General features: G+C 44.0%; 1 protein-coding gene and 1 pseudogene across 1 annotated transcript in view; both read left to right on the top strand.

The window, feature by feature from the left end:
- The first annotated feature begins 1,249 nt into the window (after positions 1-1,249).
- Positions 1,250-21,746, top strand: part of Crebl2 (cAMP responsive element binding protein like 2) — a 26,839-nt gene continuing 6,342 nt past the window's right edge. Inside the window, exons 1-4 of the mRNA XM_055610821.1 lie at positions 1,250-1,517; positions 18,565-18,762; positions 20,391-20,535; positions 21,555-21,591. Of these exons, the coding sequence (XP_055466796.1) occupies positions 1,503-1,517; positions 18,565-18,762; positions 20,391-20,535; positions 21,555-21,568 (372 nt within the window). The 5' untranslated portion in view covers positions 1,250-1,502 and the 3' untranslated portion in view covers positions 21,569-21,591. The remainder of the gene's footprint in view (positions 1,518-18,564; positions 18,763-20,390; positions 20,536-21,554; positions 21,592-21,746) is intronic.
- LOC129679722 (cyclin-H-like) lies at positions 17,199-18,136 on the top strand (annotated as a pseudogene).

Below are 21,746 nucleotides of genomic sequence, written 5' to 3'. Positions count from 1 at the left end.
ACACAACTAAAGTACAAGTGTAGCTATCTATCCCGGATACTTACTGCTGATTCCTGGGACGCCGCCTCAGCTGAATTTCGGAAAGGGTACTTTAGATATGTTGGTAGAGTATGAGCTCAAGGCTTTTCACAAGCAACAGACAAAATCAGTCTTTGGCCAGTTCTCACAGCCCAAGAGCGGCTGAGAATAACAATGAACAAACTGGCTTATTGGATCAAGTGTCACTTTAGAGATCTCTTCCCAACTTGACCCAAGTGTTCTGTGACTTCTTAGCCTATTTACAGGTCGGTGCAGCCATGACCAAAATCAATTCAGAACATTTTCATCACTGCAAAAAGAAACCAGAATTCCTCCCCTTCCCTGGCATTCCTCAGTCCCAGCATTTACCAACCACGAACGTACTTGTCTCTTTAGTTGTGCCAATTCAGGGCATTTCCTTACGACCTGGGTCATAAAAAGCGTGTCTGGTTCCTAATATTTAATTCAAAGCTTTTTCATATGACAGAGTGTTCTTGTTTCTCTCCCTTTTATTTTTTGTTTGTTCTTTTTTTTTGCTGTCCCGGAACTTGCTCTATAGACCAGGCTGCCTCTGCCTCCTGAGTGCTGGCATGAAAAGACATGTGCCACACCTCCGGTCTGTTCTCACTTTTTGAGTATTGAATCTTGCGGATTTGAGATAACATTTGTGTAACGCTTTTGTGTGGTTGTGTGGCTTCGTTTCTTTTGACTGTATAGCTAGAAGTGGTTATATGGTAACTACCTCTTGTGTTTAATGTTCTGAAGAACTGTCCAATTGTTTCCCCAAGCAGCTGCCCCACTTTAACAAGGCCGTCGCGGGGGTGGGGGGGGTGGGGGGGAGAGAAAGCATTTGCCCTAGCTTTCCAGAAGAGGCCCTTCCAGTTCTCCACCTCCAGCTCCAGCTCGGCCTCCGCACAGCTTCGAACTGTCTCCCTTCTCAAAGTCCCGGCCTAAGGCAACCAAAACTCTACAGAGTTGTAGGAAATAGTTTCGTTTTGATCCAGGCCCGCCTCCTGGTTGCCGCTAGGCCTCAGGAAAACAGCTTAGGCAGCGGAGGCTACCTGGACGTCGTAGTTCTCGTTCCAGTCGGCTGCGCAGAGACTATGCGAAGAAAAACTACAACTCCCAGAATGCCACTGTGCTATGGCGGCCGAAGGGACCAATTGGCCTGCAGAGCCCCGCCCCCCTCGGGTTGGGCAGCTTGCCAGCGCTTCTGTAAACACGCCCGGAGCCTGTCATGGGGCGGGTGGAGGAGGCGGTGGCTGAGCGGGGAGGTGCCTGGGGCAGCCTCCAGGGTCCGCTCTACCATTCCTGAACTGGTCCGGGTCCCCGTGACCGCAGCTTCGGGGAAGCGAACTGTTAGGCTTGAAGGAGGAGGCAGTAAAAGCCATATCCCCTTCTTCCCCGGGGCGGGGGCCGGGCCTGGCCCGCTGAGGAGGGGGAGGGCCGGGAGGGCGCCGGGCCGGGCCGGCCTGTCTACGGAGATGGATGACAGCAAGGTAAGTCCTGGGCTGGCCGCCGCCGCCGCCTGCTTGTCGCCGCACATAGTCTCGCCGCCCAGCTTCAGTTCAGAAGTCCAAGCGAGCACTCACCAAACACCTGCCATAGATACCAGTGTGCCTCAAGCCCCCTAGTATCCCGCCAGGACACTGGGGAGCATCGGGCTGCAGTTTTCTAGCAAGGGCCCTAGCCCTTGCAAAAATTTCACTCCCGGGGTAACCGTGTTTGCTAGGGGTCCCAAGGAGTGCAAGCCTTCTCTGACATGCAGGTCGAAATAAGTGAAGAAACTACAGTGCTTTCTTTTTGCCCGGTCTTGCCCCTCCCAGCGTTTTCCAGTTGAGAGAGATTAATTCGTGCGTCCTGAAGTAGGCATAATCACTCTTGATGTTTTTCCCTCCTTGCCTCAACCTCGCTTACTCAATGCCCCATTCATCTCATCAGTTCACATCCCCCCGCCCCTCCCCGGCTCCCCCACCCCTGCTTAGTTTCTGTTGCTGTCAGGCCAGAGTCTGTAATTTAACCTCTACAAACCTTTAAGAAAAACAGTATTTCCCCCCCCCCCTTTTAAATCCAAGTTAGTGTCCCATACCCCGCCTTTAAAAAAACAACAACAAAACAAAAAACAAAACAGAAAGCCTCTAGAGCACTTACTTTTATGACTATAAAATAGCGCTCATTGTGGGTTAACATGGGTATGTGGTTCTACTCCTATTACTCTAAACATTTCATGAAGATAGGAGTGGTCAGAGAGCTTCCCATTAACATCTTTAGATGTCTGGAAGACATTATAATGTCTTATGATGTCTGCCTTTCATTTTAAGGAATCAAACGTTTAAATTTCTCTCTGGAGCTCGGTCTTGTGTAGCCCAGGCTAGCCTCAGCTCCCTCAGGAGCAGAGGATGATCTTCAGCTGATCCTCCTGCCTCTCCCACCTGCCAGGGGCTGGGACGCACAGTGGGAACCTCGTGCCCAGCACACAGTTTCTCAACATTTAAGCCTTTCCTTCCCAGTGCTTTTTACATTTTTTTGTTTCACATATCCTGGGACAGGTAGAGAGAAAAATTCAGTTTATCTTGCCTGGTTGTTTCATTCTTTATGACTGCTTCCTGTTTATGTGGACTTCTCTGAGAAGAGTGTTAGAGGGAGAGCCCAGCATTGTAGTCTGCCTCCTGGACACACCTAGGAGAACCATTTGCTTCGGAAGTGACAAACCCTCCTCTGACAGGAAGTGGTATTTTCAAAATAGAAAGGGAGAGTTCTGAAAGTTTTCCAGAAAATATTTTTCCAGCCTCTGCTACCTTGATCTTTCGGTGCCCATTCTGAAATGAAGTCTGCAAACTATATCCATTATCTTCCCAGAAAATAATCCAAAGGATGCAGAAAGAATGTGGTATTCCTCTTTCTCAACTGGAAACTTTCACCTTCTATTTTTTTTCTCAGTTGTATAATTTTCAGCTGTATCCTATGCCAGACCTTTGAAGTATCTAGCAACTTCGTTAAGGTCTCCAGTATTTCCAAAAAAAAGTACATAGGATTTTGAAATACTTATCAAAAGCTCACATACAGTTTTTTGTTTGTTTGTTTGTTTGTTTGTTTGTTTGTTTTTGAGGGGAGTGTTTGTTTTTAGAAAAAGAGGCTCTTATGGCTCAGGTAGCTCAGGTTGGCCTCCCAATTTTCTGTGAAGGCAAGGATGACCCTGAACTTCTTGGTCCTTCCCCCTCCACCCCAGTCCTGGGATTTCAAGTTTGTGCTAGCATACTTGGGTTGATGTGGGGCTAGGGTTTGAACCTGGGGCTTTGAGCATGCTAGGCAAGCACTCTACTGACTGAGTTATGTTCTCAGTTTCACAGAGGTTATTTCTGAACGTGATAGTGGGGCTAGAGGAAATGGAAAATTTTATTGAGTAGTATCACTTAAAATGCTAGGTATTTTACTAATAGTGGTTCTTTGAAACTTTGGGATTGCCCAGATGTGTCCAGACTTCGTTAACTGATGTGTTCCAGGTGTGTTCATCAGCCAGGGCAGACCTATTGTTGCAGCTGGGAAAAAATACAGCACAAGCTAGAATCTAGATGATAGAGTTAACACCTAGAAAGGAGGGCTTGGGCAAGTGCTGAGAAGCAGAATCAAATATTGATTTCCTAGAGTCCTATTGGGTTAGTGGAAGGGAAAACTACTTGCTGAAGCTCTCTGAGCTTCTACCTAGTCTTTGAAGTGAGGCCAGTCCTCTCCTTGCTCAGGCAGGCTTCAAGGTGATACACCTAAGAGTGTTCAGTGTTGAGTCCCACACAGAATCAGTACTCAGCAAACACAACCTTATCATTTTATTGAGCCGAGAAGTCTGTGGGTTCTGACATTCTTGTTTTAGTCGTTGCTAAGTGACATCTATATGGAGCCATGTTTTAGTGCTCTAACTATACCCAAGACAGGACAAGAGTGGCATGATGGGACATCAAATGAACTTGAGCCCAGCCCTTACCTGTTACACTGTGTAACAAAGGTCACTTTCCAAGGCCTCCTTCCTGTCTTCCACTAGGAAGAAGTGGTTTGTTTTTAACCTCTTTTTGACCCACAGTCTTGAAAGAAAATAGAAATGTTTATTTTCAATCACAGAATGCTCTTGTTTTTATTTTTACTTCTATGTTTATTTACTGAATATATGGAAATATTCTAAATCAGACATGTTCTTGTCAGCCTAAAGGCTGAAACCCAGGCAGATCAGAAGTGTTCAAGATTGCTGGCAGTCCAGGTATGGTGGCACAAGCCTTCAATCTCAGGCAGAGGTGGGTGGGTCTATATGTGAGTTTCAGGTCAGTCATGACTATGTAGTGAGACCCTTTCTCACATAAATAAAATAAAGAAGTTCAAGGTTATTGTCAGCTTGAGGTTGGCCCAGGAACACATGAAACCCTCCTCAAATTGAAAAACAAAAAACAAAACTCACACCTACCAAGAACAGTTTCAGCAGAGAGATAGGGCAGAAGCCAAACCATGTCCATTGTGGAAGAAACAGATGGCCCACAAGTGCCACAGTAAGTATAGACCATGGAACCAAGGAGGTTTTGCTGAAGTTCACACAGTGTTAACGGTACAGTACTACTTAGCTCCGGGGGCAAACAGAATAGCTGTGTGTGGCCCCAGGGTAGACTTTGGGTGGAAAGGGGAATGTAGGCGTTAACACTGGCTTTAGAGATGCCTGCCTGCATTTTCTTCTTTCTCCTGACAGGAAAGGCTGGCACAGTGTTTAGCAGCAGGAAGACGTGGTTGCACTCTCTTGCCTTCCGAAACTGGTTAAAAACAAAAGTCCTAAGCCACACAGTGAGGGAAGTCCCTCAGAGCCAGCGCTGAGAGAGACACACACTCCTGCTGTTTGGTTTCTTTAAGGTGGAGAAGGCAGTGGCTAGGACACAGCTCTCTCCTTTAGCCAGCAGGCTGTATCACTTAGCTTTTTGTTTGGCCTTGCGGCTGCAGCACACGTCATATTAGTGCAGTGGTTTTTTAACAACTGGATCTTTAAGGAGTTGTCTTAAAAATGAGCATTATAAGCCAGAGATGTAATTCTAGCACTTGAGAAGCTGAGGCAGAAGGAATGTTCTGAGTTCAAGGCTATTCTGGGCAACAGAGTGAATTTAGGTCTGCCTGGGCAATCTCAAACAAACAACCCAAAACCACTAGAGCATTTGAGTGTAAATAAATGCCTGAAAGATGGCAAAATAGAGTTTTATAGTATTTGGTCAAAGTGGATACTGAGTATAGGAATAAATTTTTGCCTCTTCCTGCAAGGAGCCTGAAGTGATCTGTGAAAATGGTTCGTTGTGCTCTTGACCCAGAAACTTTACAAAATCATGCAAACCAAGTGGCTGGAATCTAGGGTCAGAAGAGATGGCTCAAGTTGATCAGAGCACCTGAGTTCAATGTCCAACACCAGCAGGGTGACATATAACGATCTGTAACTCCAGTTCCAGGGGATCCCGTGCCTCTTCTAGCCTCCAAGGACATCAGCCACTCATGTGATTCACAGACTTACATGCAAGCAAAACACCCATACAAATAAAAAATAATTAAAACATTTTTTTAAGGTTCAAGTCTTCACGTTCACTTTAATATCACCTCTGAAGCTGCCCTGGGCATGAGAGATTTGCATATCTGAAGAGCCACCAAGCATCTGAAAGAAATCGCTTTAAAGCAGCAATGTGTGCCATTTCTGTAGTATAATAGAGCTGGTAGCTGTGCCCAGGCCAAACAGTAAGACAATTTACTGCACATATTTAGAAGTTCAGAGGACACTTAAAAACTTAGGGGTTTAGAGGTAAATTCTCTAGTCACTGAACACAACTAGCTGAACAAAGCACCCAAGATTATTAACTCACGAGTGAGTGCCTCCTGCTCTGCCAAACTGCGATGATTCTCACTGAAAATGAACAACTTGTTCCAAAGCCAGAAGAGGAGGCTGCACAGAAAAAAAGATTCCAGAAGAAACCAAAGAAACAAAGACTTGTGGCATGGAAACAAATTCAGCATAAAATATGCAAATAAAAGTTTGTTTTGTTTTTGTTTTTTAAGGAATGGATTTCCCTTCTTCACCTGAAAAGGATGACAGAGATGTTCGTGTGAAGGAGTGTGGCATCATGAGATAGTAGAGAGCTCCTCACTCAAGGCTGAGTTTATAAACAGTGCTTTCTCATGCACATACTGGTTTAACCAAAAAAAAAAAAACCAAACCAAAACAAAACAAAAAAAAGTGTTTATTTTTCCTAAAATACTGAAGAGTCTTTGGAAGAGGATGAGGGTTCCTGAGTTTGAGATGCCCAGTGAGCTCCCAAAGAACACAGAACTGCAGTTAGGTCCCCACTCACTGCAGAAGTTAAAGCTGCTGCTGAAGCAGGAGCTATCGGGAATATCCTCAGGTCTTGCAGACTGGCTTCTCTCTGTCTCCCTTGGCTGAATATTGTCTTTTTAAACTGATTTAATTAGAACACTTAGGATTCTCCTGGCCATAACATCCTTTCTCACAAGTTTCTGGGTCCCTGGTACATCCTGGATTGGAGATGAGGGCTCTGTGCATGCTAGACAGATGTTCTGCTGAGTGCTGTGTTCAGCCCACGCATTCCTTCACCCTCTCTACCCCCCCCCATAGCTGAGGATGGCCTTGAACCTGAGTGCTGGGATGACAACAGACCTGTGCACTATATGAGCTTCCATGCACCATCTTGATTCTTCGCTTTCTACTATTCCTTTTACTTCAAAAAGGTATTACATTTGTGTAGAAGGGGTGCACGCACATGCCACTACACACATATAGAGGTTAAAGGTCAACTTGTGGGCTGTTCTGTCCCTCCATGTGGGTTCCAAGGATTGAACTCAGGCCCCTGACTGGCTGAGTCATGTAGTCTGCCCCCATGTTGTTGTTAATAAAAGCTTTATCGAAAGATAATTCATGTATCATGAATTAACTTCACATGTAAACTATGTGATTTGTTTTTAAGTATGTTCACGGGGTTATGTGACAATCACCACTAATTCCATTATATTTCTGACTTATGAACAAGCTAAAGTACAGTGTTAATTCAGTAATAAAGAGAAACCTACCAAGCTACATAAGGCTTCAGGAGCCTTAAATGTGAATTACTGAGCAGAAGAGTCAGTTTGAAAAGGTTGCATACTGGGTACTTCTGACTGTATGACAATCTGGAAAAGGCAAAACTATAGAGAGAGAAGCCATCAGTGGTACCAGGGCTTGAGAGGAGAAAGGAGTAGGTGGAGCGCAGAGTATCCTAAGGAGGAAGCTGCTCTGTGTGACACTGCTTTGTCACACAGCGGTGGTATGCTTTCTCGCAGCAGATGTGTGCTAGCATGAGCTCCAACTGTGAACTCCAGTAGCTCACCAGTGTTAACCAGCCTGTCACATGATGTCCCAGCCTGTCACATTGATGCTATGAATGCCTTTGCCACCCTTTTAATTGGGTTGTTTTTTCATTATTGACTTTGGAGAGTTCTTCAGTGTGCTGGGTACAAGTCCTTTACCTTAAATGTAACATGAATATTTCCAACTCTATTGTGCATTGTCTTCTTACCTTGATAATGTCTTTAAAGCACAAAGAAGTTTTTAATTTTGATGAAATTCAGTGAGTAATCTTTGTGGCTGCTTGTGAGACCAGAAGTGGGTGTTGGATTCCCTGGAACTAAAGCGGTTCATGTGTTATGAGCTACCATGTGGGTTGTAGGAATCAAACGTGGGTCCTCAGGAAGAGCACACTGCTCAAAACCACTGTGCTCTATCTTCAACCCTAGAATTGCATTTTCTGATTGTCCTTGATAGCGAACAGAATAGAAGCACAATGGCTCTTTGTATGTAGATCTTCTATCCTATGACCTTGCTGTACTTACTAATTTACTCTAATAGTTTTTCAACAGATGAGATCATGTTATCTACAGACAGACAATTTGGCTTTTTCATTCTCTATCTGAATTGCCTTCTCTTTCTTTTTCTTCGTGTTGACTAAGAATGATGAGAGAAGGCATGATCCTTATCTCATTTCTTTCTTTTTTTGTTTGTTTGTTTTTTTGAGACAGAGTTTCTCAGTGTAGCCTTGACGGTCCAAGACTCATTTTTGTAGACCAGGCTGACCTCGAACTCAGAGAGATTCAACTACCTCCTAGAGTGCTGGGATTACAGGAATGTACTACTGTGCCAGGTCCCTTGTCTCATTTCTGATCTTTGGCAGAAAGCATTCATTCTTTCCTCACCAACTATGAGGTTAGCTGTGAGTGTTTTATAGAAGATTTTTATCAGATTGAAAAAAATCCTCCTGTATTCTTTGCTGTATAGTTTTATCATGTAAAGGCTGTGGACTTAAAAAAAAAAAAATAGAGTTGCGTACCAGCATCTGAGAAGAGTGTGAGGAGGCGGCGGCTGCTGGATGAAGCGTCTCTGGCCTAATTGCAGTTGATGAGGGATCTCTTCCAAGACTTGAAGTTAGAAGTGGGAGTCCAGATAAGTGAAGTCACTATGCCTTCGTTGAACATTTCAAAAGGAGAGAATGGATTTATCATGATGAAAAATAAGTGTCTTCCATGAGTCAAAGGAAATAAAACCCCAGCTATAGGGCTCCTACCAAACCCAAGGACTGTTCCAGTGATGGTCATAAACTGGGGGGGGGGGGGGGGGGGGGGGGGGGGGGAAGGTACTCAGGCATCGAGAAAGAGGACTGGCAGGGATAAGACTGAGGAGGCTCGGTGCTTCAGGTCTCCATCCAGCTCAGCCTCCGCTACACTCAGGAAGCCCGGCATGACCCACAGCTACGCTATCTGGCTCCTGAGACCTCCTTAGTGCCCACATGTTACAGGCATTGCTGTTCTGTATCTAAACCACCTGGAAGAGGACAAGGCAGAGCCCTTCCTAAACCCACAAATGTGCACACTGGGAGGCTCAAAAGGAAATGTGACCAAGGCTCACGTGGTCGAGATGTAGTCCACCTGTGGGAGAATCAAATAATAAACGTGCCTATAGAAAGGATGCCGCCTCGTCTTTCCAAAGGCTACACATACGTAGAATTTGAGATCCAGACTTAGCTGAAGAGATGCTGAAACAGATGGAGGTCAGACTGATGGCCTGGGGATCACTGCTAGTGCTGTCTGCCTCCTTGGCCTCCGCCACCGGCTTGGTAATTCAGCCCTGCAGGAGAACGCTGCCACTGCCTCCCCTGTGGTGCAGATCACCTCCACGGATGAAGAGGGTGTTCTGCTCCTCTAGGCTCAGATGCCCTGTGTTCCAGGCCTTGCTTTCCCACTCACCATCATCACAGGAGCAGGGCTGCTGAAGCACACCCCCACCCCCACCCCTAGCCATCTGTCTGTCACTTAGGTTCTGCTCAGATCATTTCCATCACTTCTGTTATCACAGACTTGGTAAGGAGGGTCCCTCCCCTGAGCAGGCTTCTAAGGTAGCAGATGAGTTATTAGCTGTCTGCAGAGGTGTGTGTGCTTTTATTGTATAGTCTATACTATAAAATATTTGTAACTTTTTAGCATTTTGGGTAAGGCTGTGTTTGTACTTTATGTAAAGGAAGTGGACAAGCCTATAATTAGAATGAAAATTGAATCTTGAAGAAAATTGGGTATATTGATGTAGTGTTGGAGGGAGGGTTGTTTATTTGACATTGTGTCTCATGTAGCCCAGAATATCCTTGAACACTGGACTCACTCCCTCTGTCTCTCTGTCTCTCCTGTTGATATGGGATAGAGTTGTTTTTTTGTTACTGAATTCGGTCTTACGGGTTTCGTTTGTTTTGTTGTTTGCTTTTGTGGACTGACTTGTTTATGTCAGTGTACCTGTATGTGTGCATGCAGCTGCACATATAAATAGCCTCTTCTTGCCCTCTATTTTTTTGAGGCAGGTTCTGTCTCTGACTTGGGATTAGGGTTCTTGTATTTTCTCAGCCAGGCTAAAAACCAACAAGCACTAGTGATTTTCCTGTCTCTCCCTCCCTTAGAGGAGACTGGGTCTCTTGCAGCCCAAGCCGACCTCATACTCAGTATGTATATAAGGATGACCTTGAACTTCTTGCCTGTACCTCCCAAGTTGTTGGGATCCCAGGCATGTCCACCATGTGCAGTGTATGTGGTGCTGGGAGTTGACTCCAGGCTTCATGCTAAGCTCTCTACAGCTGAACTGCATTCTCCCCCTTGTTCTGTTTTGGAGACAGAGTCTTACTTTGAAACCCAGCCTGACCTTGGACATGTGATCCTCCTGCCTCAGCTTCCTGTATCCTAGGATTACAGCCCTGGATCCTTTTAGTGTTAGCCTTATTGGAACTAAGAAATGTTCTGTCCTCTTAGATTATTTGAGAGAGAATTAGTGTTAATTCTTTGGTTTTGTTTAAGGCAGGGTCTCTTGTAATCCAGACTGTCCATGAACTCTGACCTTAACTATACCTCCTGAGTTCTCCAGGTATAGCCATGGACCACTGTGCCCAGCCTAAATGTTCTTTCTTCAAATGTTCACATAATTGACTAGTAAAGTCATCTGAAATTGGCTTTTCTCTGACGGGATTCTCCTCCTCCTCATCCTCCTCCTTCTTCTTTAATAATAAATTCAGACTGCTTGCGACAGATCTAGCAGATACATTCTGCTCTTGAGCCTGCCCTGCTGGCTTGCTAAGAGTTCCCCTGTTCATGTTTGTTACAGTCTCCTTTTTGCTTTGGCTCCAATTTTCTGCTTTTTCTAGCTTCTGAAAATGGAAAGTTGGGTTATTGATTTTAAAGTTTTCTTTGTAAGATGTGTATGGAATGTCCTCTGAGACTCACTTTAGTCATATCACATAAGATTTGGTATTCTGTTTTTCATTTTCATTCAACTTAAAGATTTTTAAATTTTTAAATTATCACAATTAGTCTGTTTTCTCAAAATAGTTTTCTAATTTCCCAGTCTTCTCTGATTATTAAGAAATATTTTGCCAGGTGGTGGTGGCACGTGCTTTTAATGCAAGCATTCAGGATATAGAGGCAGACAGATCTCTATGAGTTAAAGACCAGCCTTGTCATGAAGCAAGTTCCCAGACAGGACTACATAGAGAAACCCTGTCTCAAAAAAAGTTTTTTCTTTCTCTTTTAAGTCAAGCTAAAATTAAATGTCATGACTTTTAGAAAGCAAATACCTGGAACAATATTAAAATTTTGAGTGTACAGTGATTAATATTTAGTGTGATAAGAATATTTCTTTATTGGCCAGGCGTGGTGGTGCATGCCTTTAATTCCAGCACTGGGGAGGCAGAGGCAGGCAGATCTTCGTGAGTTTGAGGCCAGCCTGGTCTATAAAGTGAGGCCAGGACAGTTACACAAAAAACCCTGTCTTAAAAAAACAAACAGTTTATTTATTTTCCTTTTTTTTTTTTTTCCCAGTTTTGTTATATTGATACAGGGTTTCTGTGTAGTCCTGTCTTGAAACTTTCATAAACCAGGCTAGCTTTGAACTCAGATCTGCCTGCCTCTGCCTCCCAGCGCTGGGGTTAAAGGCCCGCATCAGCACTGCCCACGTGAAGGAGAAGCTGTTGTAAACATAGTTAACAGACACAGGCCAGTAAACCCCAGCACTTGGGGAAAGGCAGGAGGATCACTATTTTTTTAAAGGATTAGTGTGTGTGTTAGGTGTGTGCATACATGTGCAGGTGCCCACAGAACCCAAGGCGTGGGATCTCCCTGGAGCTGGAGTTTCTGGTGGTTGTGATACCTGAAGAGTGTGATAGGAACCAAACTCGGGTCCTATGCAAGTGCATGCTTTTAACATCTCTTCTGCCCACCCCTATCAGTACTTGAATGTCCCGCCTGCGGAACTAGTTATTGGGTGGGACTCGAGAGGGACCCTTACCTGAAAGGCAAAACGGGCGAGAAAGAAGAATGGGACCAAGCTAAATCTTGTCAAGGTCCGTGTATTAAAAGCCAAGGTACAAAATATAAACGAAAAAAAAGGGGGAAAGGGGGAGGGGGAAGGTGAGCTGAAATTTGCATTGACTCCAGCTCAAAGGTGGGGGCTGTTAGTGGAGCTGTCTAAGGGCTACTATCTTGCAAATTCCCTCAGTAAACCTTTTCTGCGCTAATCTATTCCTGTCGTCTTGACTCAATATTTTTCTAAGAAAAAAATCCTTTAACTCCCAGCCCAGGGTCGGTCGGAGGGACTCTCTGTCTCTGACTCAGGGTCAGTCTGAGAGATTGCTCTGGCTCATGGCTCAGGATCAGTCTAAGATATTTCTCTGGCTCATAGCTCAGGGTCAGTCTTTGGCACTTGAATGGCTTATGAAACGTGTAAAGTTCAGGTGTTAAAGAAGCTGATATATTAGCCTATATTTGTACAATACTGTTGGTTTTGCAAACTGCTGTAACGTGATCTAAAGCTTGAGGTTATTTGCAACAATCCTCTCATACTAACAACTCTCTGAACACTGGTGTACTTAATTACCAGACTGGCTACTACAAAAAGCAGATATTTTGGCCTACTGCGGAAGCAGTCAAGCGAGAGCAGCAGTGGCTACATGGCAGCACATCTGATTGGATTGTAGCATCGAACACAGAACCTCTGAATTAATTTACTATGCCTTTTAACTTTAAGAAAAAGATACCTGGAGTTAGAGAGATGGCTCCACAGTTAAGAGCACTGGCTGCTCTTCCAGAGGACCCAGGTTTGATTCTCAGCACTCACAGCTGCCTCTGATTCCAGTTCCAATGGGACCCAACACCCTCTTCTAGTCTTCATGGACACTGAGCATATAAGTGCTGCACAGACATACATGCAAGCAACATACCCATACACACAAAAAATAAAATAAATGGAATACAACATTTGCATATTTTGCTATGAAAGCTAAATAGCTATCTAATGTTTTTATTTGATTTTTTAATGGATGTGTTAAATTTAATTCAGAACTCATTGAAGACTGCTGTACACTCTTTTCCTTGTTGGCGTCTCAAAGGCAGCCATCCCTGAGTTAAGGAGAGCCTGGCACATGAGGGAGTGGATACGGCATGGTGACTGCTGACTCTCCTGCGTGATTACATAGATTGCTTTTCCTTCTTTTTAAGAATTGTTATTGTGGTGTATGTGAGAAAAGAGAGATCAAGAGAACACACTTGTAACATGACATGTATATGGCGGTCAGACGTCAACTTTCAGGAGTTGATTTTCTCCTTCCATCCCACCATGGGATCCAGGAATTGAACTCAGACCATCAAGTTTATTCAGTAAACACCTTTGCTCTGTGACATCTCACCAGGCATCTCCCTCCCTCCTTCCCTTCTTTCTACCTTCCAAATAAGGTCTCACTATGAAGGAAGCCCAGGCTTCTTGCTTAGTTACCTGAGTGCTGAGATTACAGACACTTGCTATCTGTGTGTGTGTGTGTGTGTGTGTGTGTGTGTGTGTGTGTGTGTGTCTGTCTGTCTGTCTCTGTCTATCAGTGTCTTTTGAGACAAGGTCACATTCTGTAGCTGAGGCTGGCCTTGAACTGAAAGCAGTCCTCTTGCCTCCTCATCCTGAATTGAATACAGCATGTTCCACCATGCCTGGCACTATGTATTGAATGTGCATGGCAGGCAAGTGCTCTACCTCTGCGCTTTGTCCCTGGTCCCATACATTGCTTTCTAAAATCTGTAGCAATTGGAAATTTAATGCAGGAAGGTTTCAAAATATTGTTTTAAACGTGTGTAGCTTATGAAATATAAGTATCATCTAAAATTTCATAATGCTGAGGTCACTGAGGCTATTCTGCAATTACTAACAAATCTTTGGCCTTAGGAAAGCTTTCTGAGGAAGGTATGGTTATACTAAAATATAAACATGATGGTAAAGACCAGAAAAGCTTTCAAAGAATAGTCTCTGAAAAGTTGAAACTTACATTGTAGCTGGCTTTTAATATTTGTGTTTTGCATGATTATATGTATATATATCAAGTGCATGCAGTGCCTTGCTGGCCAGAAGACACTGGATCCCTTGGGACTGGAGTTACAGGTGGCTGTACTCCACCATGTGTACTGAGAATCAAGCCCTGTTCCTTTAGTAGAACAGCCAGTGCTCTTAACCACTGAGCCATCACTCCAGTCACAGATAGCTTCTAATATGGTAGTGGAAATGGCACTGTTTTCCCCACAGCTATGGCATAATCTGTCCCCTTCCAAAGTGATCCTGTAAGATGTTACAGGCCATGGTTAGCCATCATGATAGCAATGGTATTTGATAAAGGTAGAAAAATGGCCTGTTTGTTTTTAAAGTTTGGAAGGTATTTGTCTTGGTTTTTTTTAGGACTAAGTTTCTGGGTTGGAGCTCCAGAACCAGTAAGTAAATAAGTAAAAATAAATAAATAAGCAAACAAACGAATAAATAAATAAATACATAAATAAATAAATAAATAAACGATAAATAAATAAATACATAAATAAATAAGGGTTTTGTTTTGGTTTGGTTTTGGTTTGCTGTCTGTTTGGTTTTGGTTTGTTTTGTGTCAAGGTCTCACTACGTAACCCTGGCTGGCCTAGAGTTCACAAAGGTCTATCTACTTTTCTAGAGTATACTGGAATTAAAGGTGTGTGCCACAGCACTGGCCTTAGTTTTTTGTTTTGTTTTGTTTTTAAATCTAACCATTATACTTAGTGGTCTGATTTTTATAGTATACTTGACATTGTTTGTATGCGATGCTAATAATGGTCCTAGATAAACAAATGAGTGTTGCCTTTTAGGTTTATTGCCCTGAAGGTTTATTGCAGTGATTGACTGCTGGTGTTTCATTTTACACCTCTTTTAGAATCACCTCAAAATCACTCAGGACATTAAGGGTATAAATGTGCATTCTTGATAGTGACTGTGTGGGTGGAGGTGAGCTTGAACACAGTGCTTCATTCCACTGCCCCCTAACTCTGTCACCGGGCTACAGCGACAACCTTGCTCTGAGGGTGGTTGTCAGAGAAAATGGGGCATCGTCCAGTCTTGTGAAATAAAGAAACGGACAGTCAAATTGTGGAGAAACTCAAAGAGCTCTGAAGTGATGAGGCAATGTTAGGGTTTGTAAAAACTGGACCCAGCAGGACTGCCCCAAGAAAGGCGTGAAGCATTGCTGGAGTAAGTGTGCCCTCCAGGGTGGCTTGTTTTCAGAACTAACTGGTAAGGAAGTTTAAGTTTCTTTGCTGCTTTCCTAATAATTGTGCCTAAGCAGTAAGTGAATAACAGATGTGGAGACCCTCTCTGTGACACCAGTAGAAGCCGGTAGAAACCTGAAACAGTCTGTTGTTAAAGTTTTATTCCCCTGAAGTTCCTGTCCCAGAGGCTTACGGCCTCCATCTGCTAACCTAGGTCTAGTTCTCGAAGGAAGTATGCATGCATGCAGGTCATCTAGCAGTGGCATCCTAGTAGCTTATCCCTGCAAATGGGCTCTGTGGATTTCCCACCTGTGACCTGATCTTGTGCTTAGGCCCAAGGAGGGGCACTACCAAGGTGTCTTGGAGCCTTCCCTTCCAGAGGCTGGCTCCTGAAACCCATGACTGGTACCTGCTCCAGCTCCAGCCCCTGCTGAAGGTTCAGTGCCCCAGGGAAGCTGGAACCTTACACAGGGTCTCGCTAAGGCGACCCTGGGGCACTGGTGGGCCAGCTGCTGTTTCAGGAAGTCTAGCCTCCTATTCGTGGCCGTAGTGCTGGAGTTTCCTGAGTACTCAGCAGAATCCCCCCACCCACCCACCCAGCCTCCAGAAGCCTGATCACCCCTGGCCTGGCTCCTGAAACTGAAGAAGCAGCCAGTCATCCATCCTGGCCCGGCCAACACCAGGGCTCCATCCTGAGCTGGCAGCACCAGCAGCCAATCCAGGGCTTCAGTGATGCTAGGCCAAAGCCCCACCCATCCCGCCAGTAAACTAGGCAAACTGCTGCAAGCAACAGGCACCAGCAGGAACTGGAGAGAGCCCCCTCTTCTCTCACAGCACTGAGCTTTCCTGACCCCATAACCATGCCTTGCAGCAAACAACAAACTCCAGCAGCCATCCTAAAAAATAAATCTTGAAAATATACACAAGAGAAGATCTGTCCATAGTCATGCCAGCAATGAAGCCTCATTGTTACCTTTCTTAGGTTAGAATCATAATAAGCTAAGGCCGGAGAGATGGCTCAGTGGTTATGAGTGCTTACAGACGACCCAGGTTTGAGTCTAGTGGCCACATGGACTCTCAGAGCTGTCTGTAACTCGAGCCCCAAGGGATCCAGCACTCTCTTCTGACCTCAGCAGACACCAGCACATACGTGCTACACAAACTATGTAGGCAAAACATCCATACACAGAAAACAAATCTTTTTTTAAAAAAAATATTATAAACTTTATTTTTTTTAACTAAAATTTTTATTTTGTTATTTTCTGCATATAAGTGTTTTACCTGCATGTACCTCATGCATACTTGGTGACAGAGGAGGCCAGAAGAGGGCATCAGATCCCCTAGAATGGGAGCTGCAAATGGTTATGAGCAGCCAAGTGGATCCTGGGGATCAAACCTGGATCCTTGGCCTGGAGAGATGGTTCAGAGGTTAGAACACTGATAGCTCTTCCAGAATGTCCTGAGTTCAATTCCCAGCCACCACATCATGGCTCACAACCATCTATAATAAGATCTAGTGCCCTCTTCTGGCCTGCAGGTGTACATGTACACAGAATGTTATATACATAATAAATAAATAAATCTTAAAAACAAAACAACAACAGCAAAAACTGGATCCTCCCCAAGAGCAACAAATGATCTTAACCTCTGAACCATCTCTCTACCCCAAGATTTTGAATATTCTTAAATTATTTCAATGTTTTCTTCAACCACTAGACATTATTTATAAGGGCTACCAAGTTGGCTCAGTGGTTAAGAGCGGGTACTGACTCTTCTTGCACAGAACATGTATTCACATCCTAGTATTTGTGTAGGAAAATTCCCAGCAGCATGTGATTTGACCTGTAAGGGACCCAGCGCCTTCTTATGGTCTCCATAGGCAACTGCTCTCACATGCAAACCTACATACACACACACACACACACATCATTTAAAAGCATAAAAATAAACATTAAAAAAATATCATGACATCATGATACTCTTGACCATGACATCACACTCGAGTCTCCAGCCCAGGCAGCGGGCATGTCACTGGTGCTGCTGTCTTGGCCTTGCGGTCCATGTACCGCAGCAGCAGCCAGAAGTGGCACTAGACCTTCAACGGAGAGCAGCTGGTATGCCCAAGGGCTGACGCCAACCACAAATTCAAGGGCAAAGCAGTGGCTAACGGGAAGGTTCTTCCAAATGATCCTGTGTTTCTTGAGCTTCAAGAAGAAATGACACTTTGCAAATACTGTGAGAAAGGTTATTGGAACTCTGTTCAGTGTTTAAACAGCAATGCCCCGATCTGTTGTGGTACAGCTTGTATTTCAAGTGTTTCTAAACTTAATAATTCAGTAATGGAATATCACCCCCAGATAATAATCTCACTTGTGCATTTCTGGCCTGCGAAGTGTCTAGTCTTCAGTTTGTTGGGACTCTTCAAGAGAGTCCCTTTGGACAGGAGAAGGCACTGGAGCAGATTTTGGAACATGAACTACTACTTATACAGCAACTTCCTTTTACCTTACTGTCCACAATCCTTATAGGCCATCTGAAAGCTTCCTTGTTGAGAGAAAGACTCCATACCCCGCGTTGGAGACTCCAGAGCTGCTGATTTTCTTAGTAGAATTGCATTGACAGACCTTATCTTTTGTACACACCTTCACAAATTGCCCTGGCTGCCATTTTGTCAAGTGCCTCTAGGGCTGGAATTACTGTGGAAAGCTATTTATCAGAAAGTCTAATGCTGAGGGAAAACAGAACTTGCCTGTCACAGTTACTGGATATAATGAAAGGCAGGAGAAATCTAGTAAAGTATGAGCCACCCAGGTCTGAAGAAGTTGCTGTTCTGAAACAGAAGTTGGAGTGGTGTCATTCTGCTGACCTTGCACTTAATGTGATGACAAAGAAGAGGAAAAGCTATGAAGATGATTACTATATAGCAAAGAAACCCAAACAGGAAGAGGCGGAATGGACTATCTTCTCTGACCATTTGAAATTACTACGGCAGTGCTAATTAACCAACAGCAGTAGGAAGCGTATCTGACATTTTAAATAGTGCCTATCTGACATTTATAACTAGTAAATATCTGACATTTTAAATAGTAAGCATATCTGTACTATTTTAAATAGTACAATGTGAAAACATCAAAATATATTAAAATTTTCTAATTGCTATAAAAATCCATCTTCATATGGCTTACAGAATTTATTGTTAAACTATTTAAACTTTATTATTGAAGAATTAATAAATGCTTATATTAAGCCTTATCTCACATTCATGGTATCAAAAGTATGAAAAACTGAGGACCCAGATGACAAGACAGGATTATGCTGTCTTGGCTCTTCTTATATTTATAAACATTCTCTTTGCCAATAGGCAACTGTAGTTGTTTTTCCATAAAGAAAACTAAAAGGAAAAATGTCTCTTCTCTTTTGCTGAAGGTGGTTGGAGGTAAAGTGAAGAAGCCTGGTAAGCGAGGGCGGAAGCCAGCCAAAATCGACTTGAAAGCAAAACTTGAGCGGAGCCGGCAGAGTGCGAGAGAATGCCGGGCGAGGAAAAAGCTGAGATACCAGTACTTGGAGGAGTTGGTGTCCAGTCGGGAAAGAGCTATCTGTGCGCTCCGAGAGGAACTGGAAATGGTAAAGTCTTTCACCAGCAGGAAAAGCACCCATCCTACCATGGCTGTCAGTGGGAACACAGCAAAAGAGGGTTGCATCGGTCCTTAGCTGTCCAACTGGCACACATTAAAAAGAATGTTAAATGTTAACCTTTTCTACCACATTGTAGGCTTTTTTTTTTTTTTTTTTTTTTTTTTGGTTTCTTGAGACAGGGTTTTTCTCTGTAGTCCTGGAACTCAGTGTGTAGACCAGGCTGACCTCAAATGTTCAGAGATTCTTCTGCTTTTGGCTCCCAAGTTCTGGGATTAAAGGCATGTACCTCCCCAACCAGGCCCGAATAGGCGTTTTTAATATGGTGCTGGTGGGAGTCTTAAGGGATTTTTATGATAGGAAAAAAAATGGGAACTGGAGAGTCCTGGCTGCTCTTCCAGAGGTTGAGTACAATTCCTAGCAACCATATGGTGACTCACATCTATAATGGGATCCCATGCCCTCTTCTGTTGTGCAGGTATACATGCAGAAAAGGCACTCATAAATAAATAAACAAATAAACCTTAAAAATAACTGTAGTTCTCCCAGGATTGAAACACATACACACAATCCCATTTTTAAAAAGAGAGAGAGAGAAGATGTATAAAGGGTGGCCAGTATGGCTCAGCAGGTAAAGGTGCTTGCCACTACGACTGATGACCTTCATTCAGTCCCCCAAACCCGTTGGTAGTAGAGTGCTTATGTAGTCCTGAGCTTGATGCCAGCACTGCATGAAATAGGATTTGAGTTGGATCTAGGATGCATGAGACCCTGTCTTAACACGCCCTCCAAATAATGAGCTACGTGCAGTATCAGATAACTTAGGTACAAGTCACGCTGTATGCATGTGAGGCTACTTGTAACCCCTGTTGGGGGAGCACTGAGCAAGATCACCAGTACCTGGGTTACGTGGATGCCCCACCCAAATCACAGTGTACATCGCATTTACAGATACAGATGCTGCCAATGTATGGCTAAGTGGAAGAGGCCACAGAGCAGTCCACAGTTCTGCAGAAGGTGCTGCCATTTGTTTTCCATGAGTTTATTCACTTTACATGTTTCATTCAGAGTTTATAGCGATTGTAGAAATGTGAGAGTAGATAAGCAATTAAAACCCTTTGTGCACTCAGGGAGGAGGTAAGAAGTGGGAGAAGAGGTGGAACTCTCGTGGCTGTTGCAAAGCTGGCTTTTCAGAAAGTAATAAAGCTGGGCATGGTGCTGCATGCCTGGAATCCCAGCACTTGGGGGATGGAGGCAGGAGGATCAGGAGTTCAAGGCCAGCCTCTGGACTCTAAGAGACTATGTCTAAAAATAGACAAACAGAAAACCTGCAGGGCTGAGGGAGGTGACTGCGTGAGTGAGTGCCTGAGAGGAGACCCTCAGGACACCTACAGCTGGACGCACAGTAGTGCTCCTCAGCAAGATGGCAGGCACCAAGAGCAGTCTCCGGAAGCTCGAGGGCCAGCTAGCCCAGCCTGTGCAGCAGCAGAGCACAGGGTAAGCAAGCACCAGAGCAGCGAGCTACAGGCAGGCCCCCAGGAGAGCCCCTGTCTAGGATTTTCACATGTGCTGCCTGAACTCTGACTTAGCGTTTTATTTAAGTGTATTAAATATTTCAGTACAAGCAATGGTGCATGGCAATGGACCAAGGGAAAATCCCTTCGGAAATAAGGGCCCTACTCACTGGAGAGGAGCAGAACAAGTCTCAGCAGACCTCAAGCAGGCATCCCAAAGCTGGGAAGACAGACGCTAACACCAATTCCTGTGAGTACCATCTATGGAGCATTCCTGAGGGAGAATGTGTGTGGATCACTAGGCAAAGTGGTTTGAAATAAAGTGAAGCACCAATATCATTTGTAAAACGCTAATCAGCGAGTGTTTTGGCGGATGATCCTAAATCCTGAAATGAAAGCCATCTGAAGGATGGGTGTGCTGGTATATACCTACTTTGCCATCACTAGGGAAACTGCAATTTGGAGACCAGCCTGGGCTTTATAGAAAGACACTGTGTCAAAAGACAGAAAGCCCAGGCAGGTAATGGATGTGTGTAGTCAGTCCATCATTTAAAGTGGCGCTAAAGGTGTCATTCATGCCATTCTCTCGTGTGTTTACTCACAGCTTACAAGGTACTTTAACATTTAACTTACACATTTACTCCAATGATGGTGCTAAAGAACCATAGTCTTAGATGGCTGTAGCTTAGCAGTAGGCTGTGTGCTCAGGGTTAGCCTGCTCTAGGCCAGTAGTTCTCAACCTTCCTAATACTGTGACCATTTAATACAATTCCTCATGTTGTGATAACCCCCAATCATAAAATTATTTTTGTTGCTCTTTCATAACTGTAATTTTGCTACTGTTATAAATTGCAAGCTGGGTCTTGGTGGTACATGTCTTTAATTCCAATGGGAGACAGAGGCAGGAGGATCTCTGAGTTTGAGGCCAGCCTGGTCTATAGAGTGAGGCCAGAACAGCCAGGGCAACACAGAGAAACCCTGTCTCAAACACAAACCAAACCAAACCAAATTTTTTTAAAACTCAATCATAATGTAGGTATTTTTGGGACAGAGGTTTGTCAATGGGGTTGTGACCAACAGGTTGAGAACCACTGCTCCAAGCCCTGCATGCAATCTTAGGATAATAAACAAAAGTGGAAAATGAGAGGAAAAATAGCAGAGCATCTGCGTGAGGTCCCAGAGTCTCAAGGTGTAATTCCAGAGGCTGTTCTCACAACTAGGCTCTTATTACAGTAAGTTGTAACTGAGGATGTTTTTCTTCTTTTGCAGTGCTCGGGAATTGAACTCATGGCTTCAGATATGCTAGGTAAGTTCTCTACGTCACCAGCCCAGGGTTTTTATTTTTGTTGAGGTAAAATTCATGTAACACAAAATGAACAACTTCAAAGAAAATCAAGCACTTTAGAATGACAATGCAGAGGCGTTTAGTATACTCACAGTGTGATACAACTGTCATCTCTA

This window comes from Psammomys obesus, unplaced genomic scaffold, assembly GCF_907164565.1.
Source record: "Psammomys obesus unplaced genomic scaffold, mPsaObe1.curated_primary_1811, whole genome shotgun sequence".
NCBI lineage: Eukaryota > Metazoa > Chordata > Mammalia > Rodentia > Muridae > Psammomys > Psammomys obesus.
Note: the sequence above shows the minus strand (reverse complement) of the source record. Positions and strands in the feature narration are given on the sequence as shown.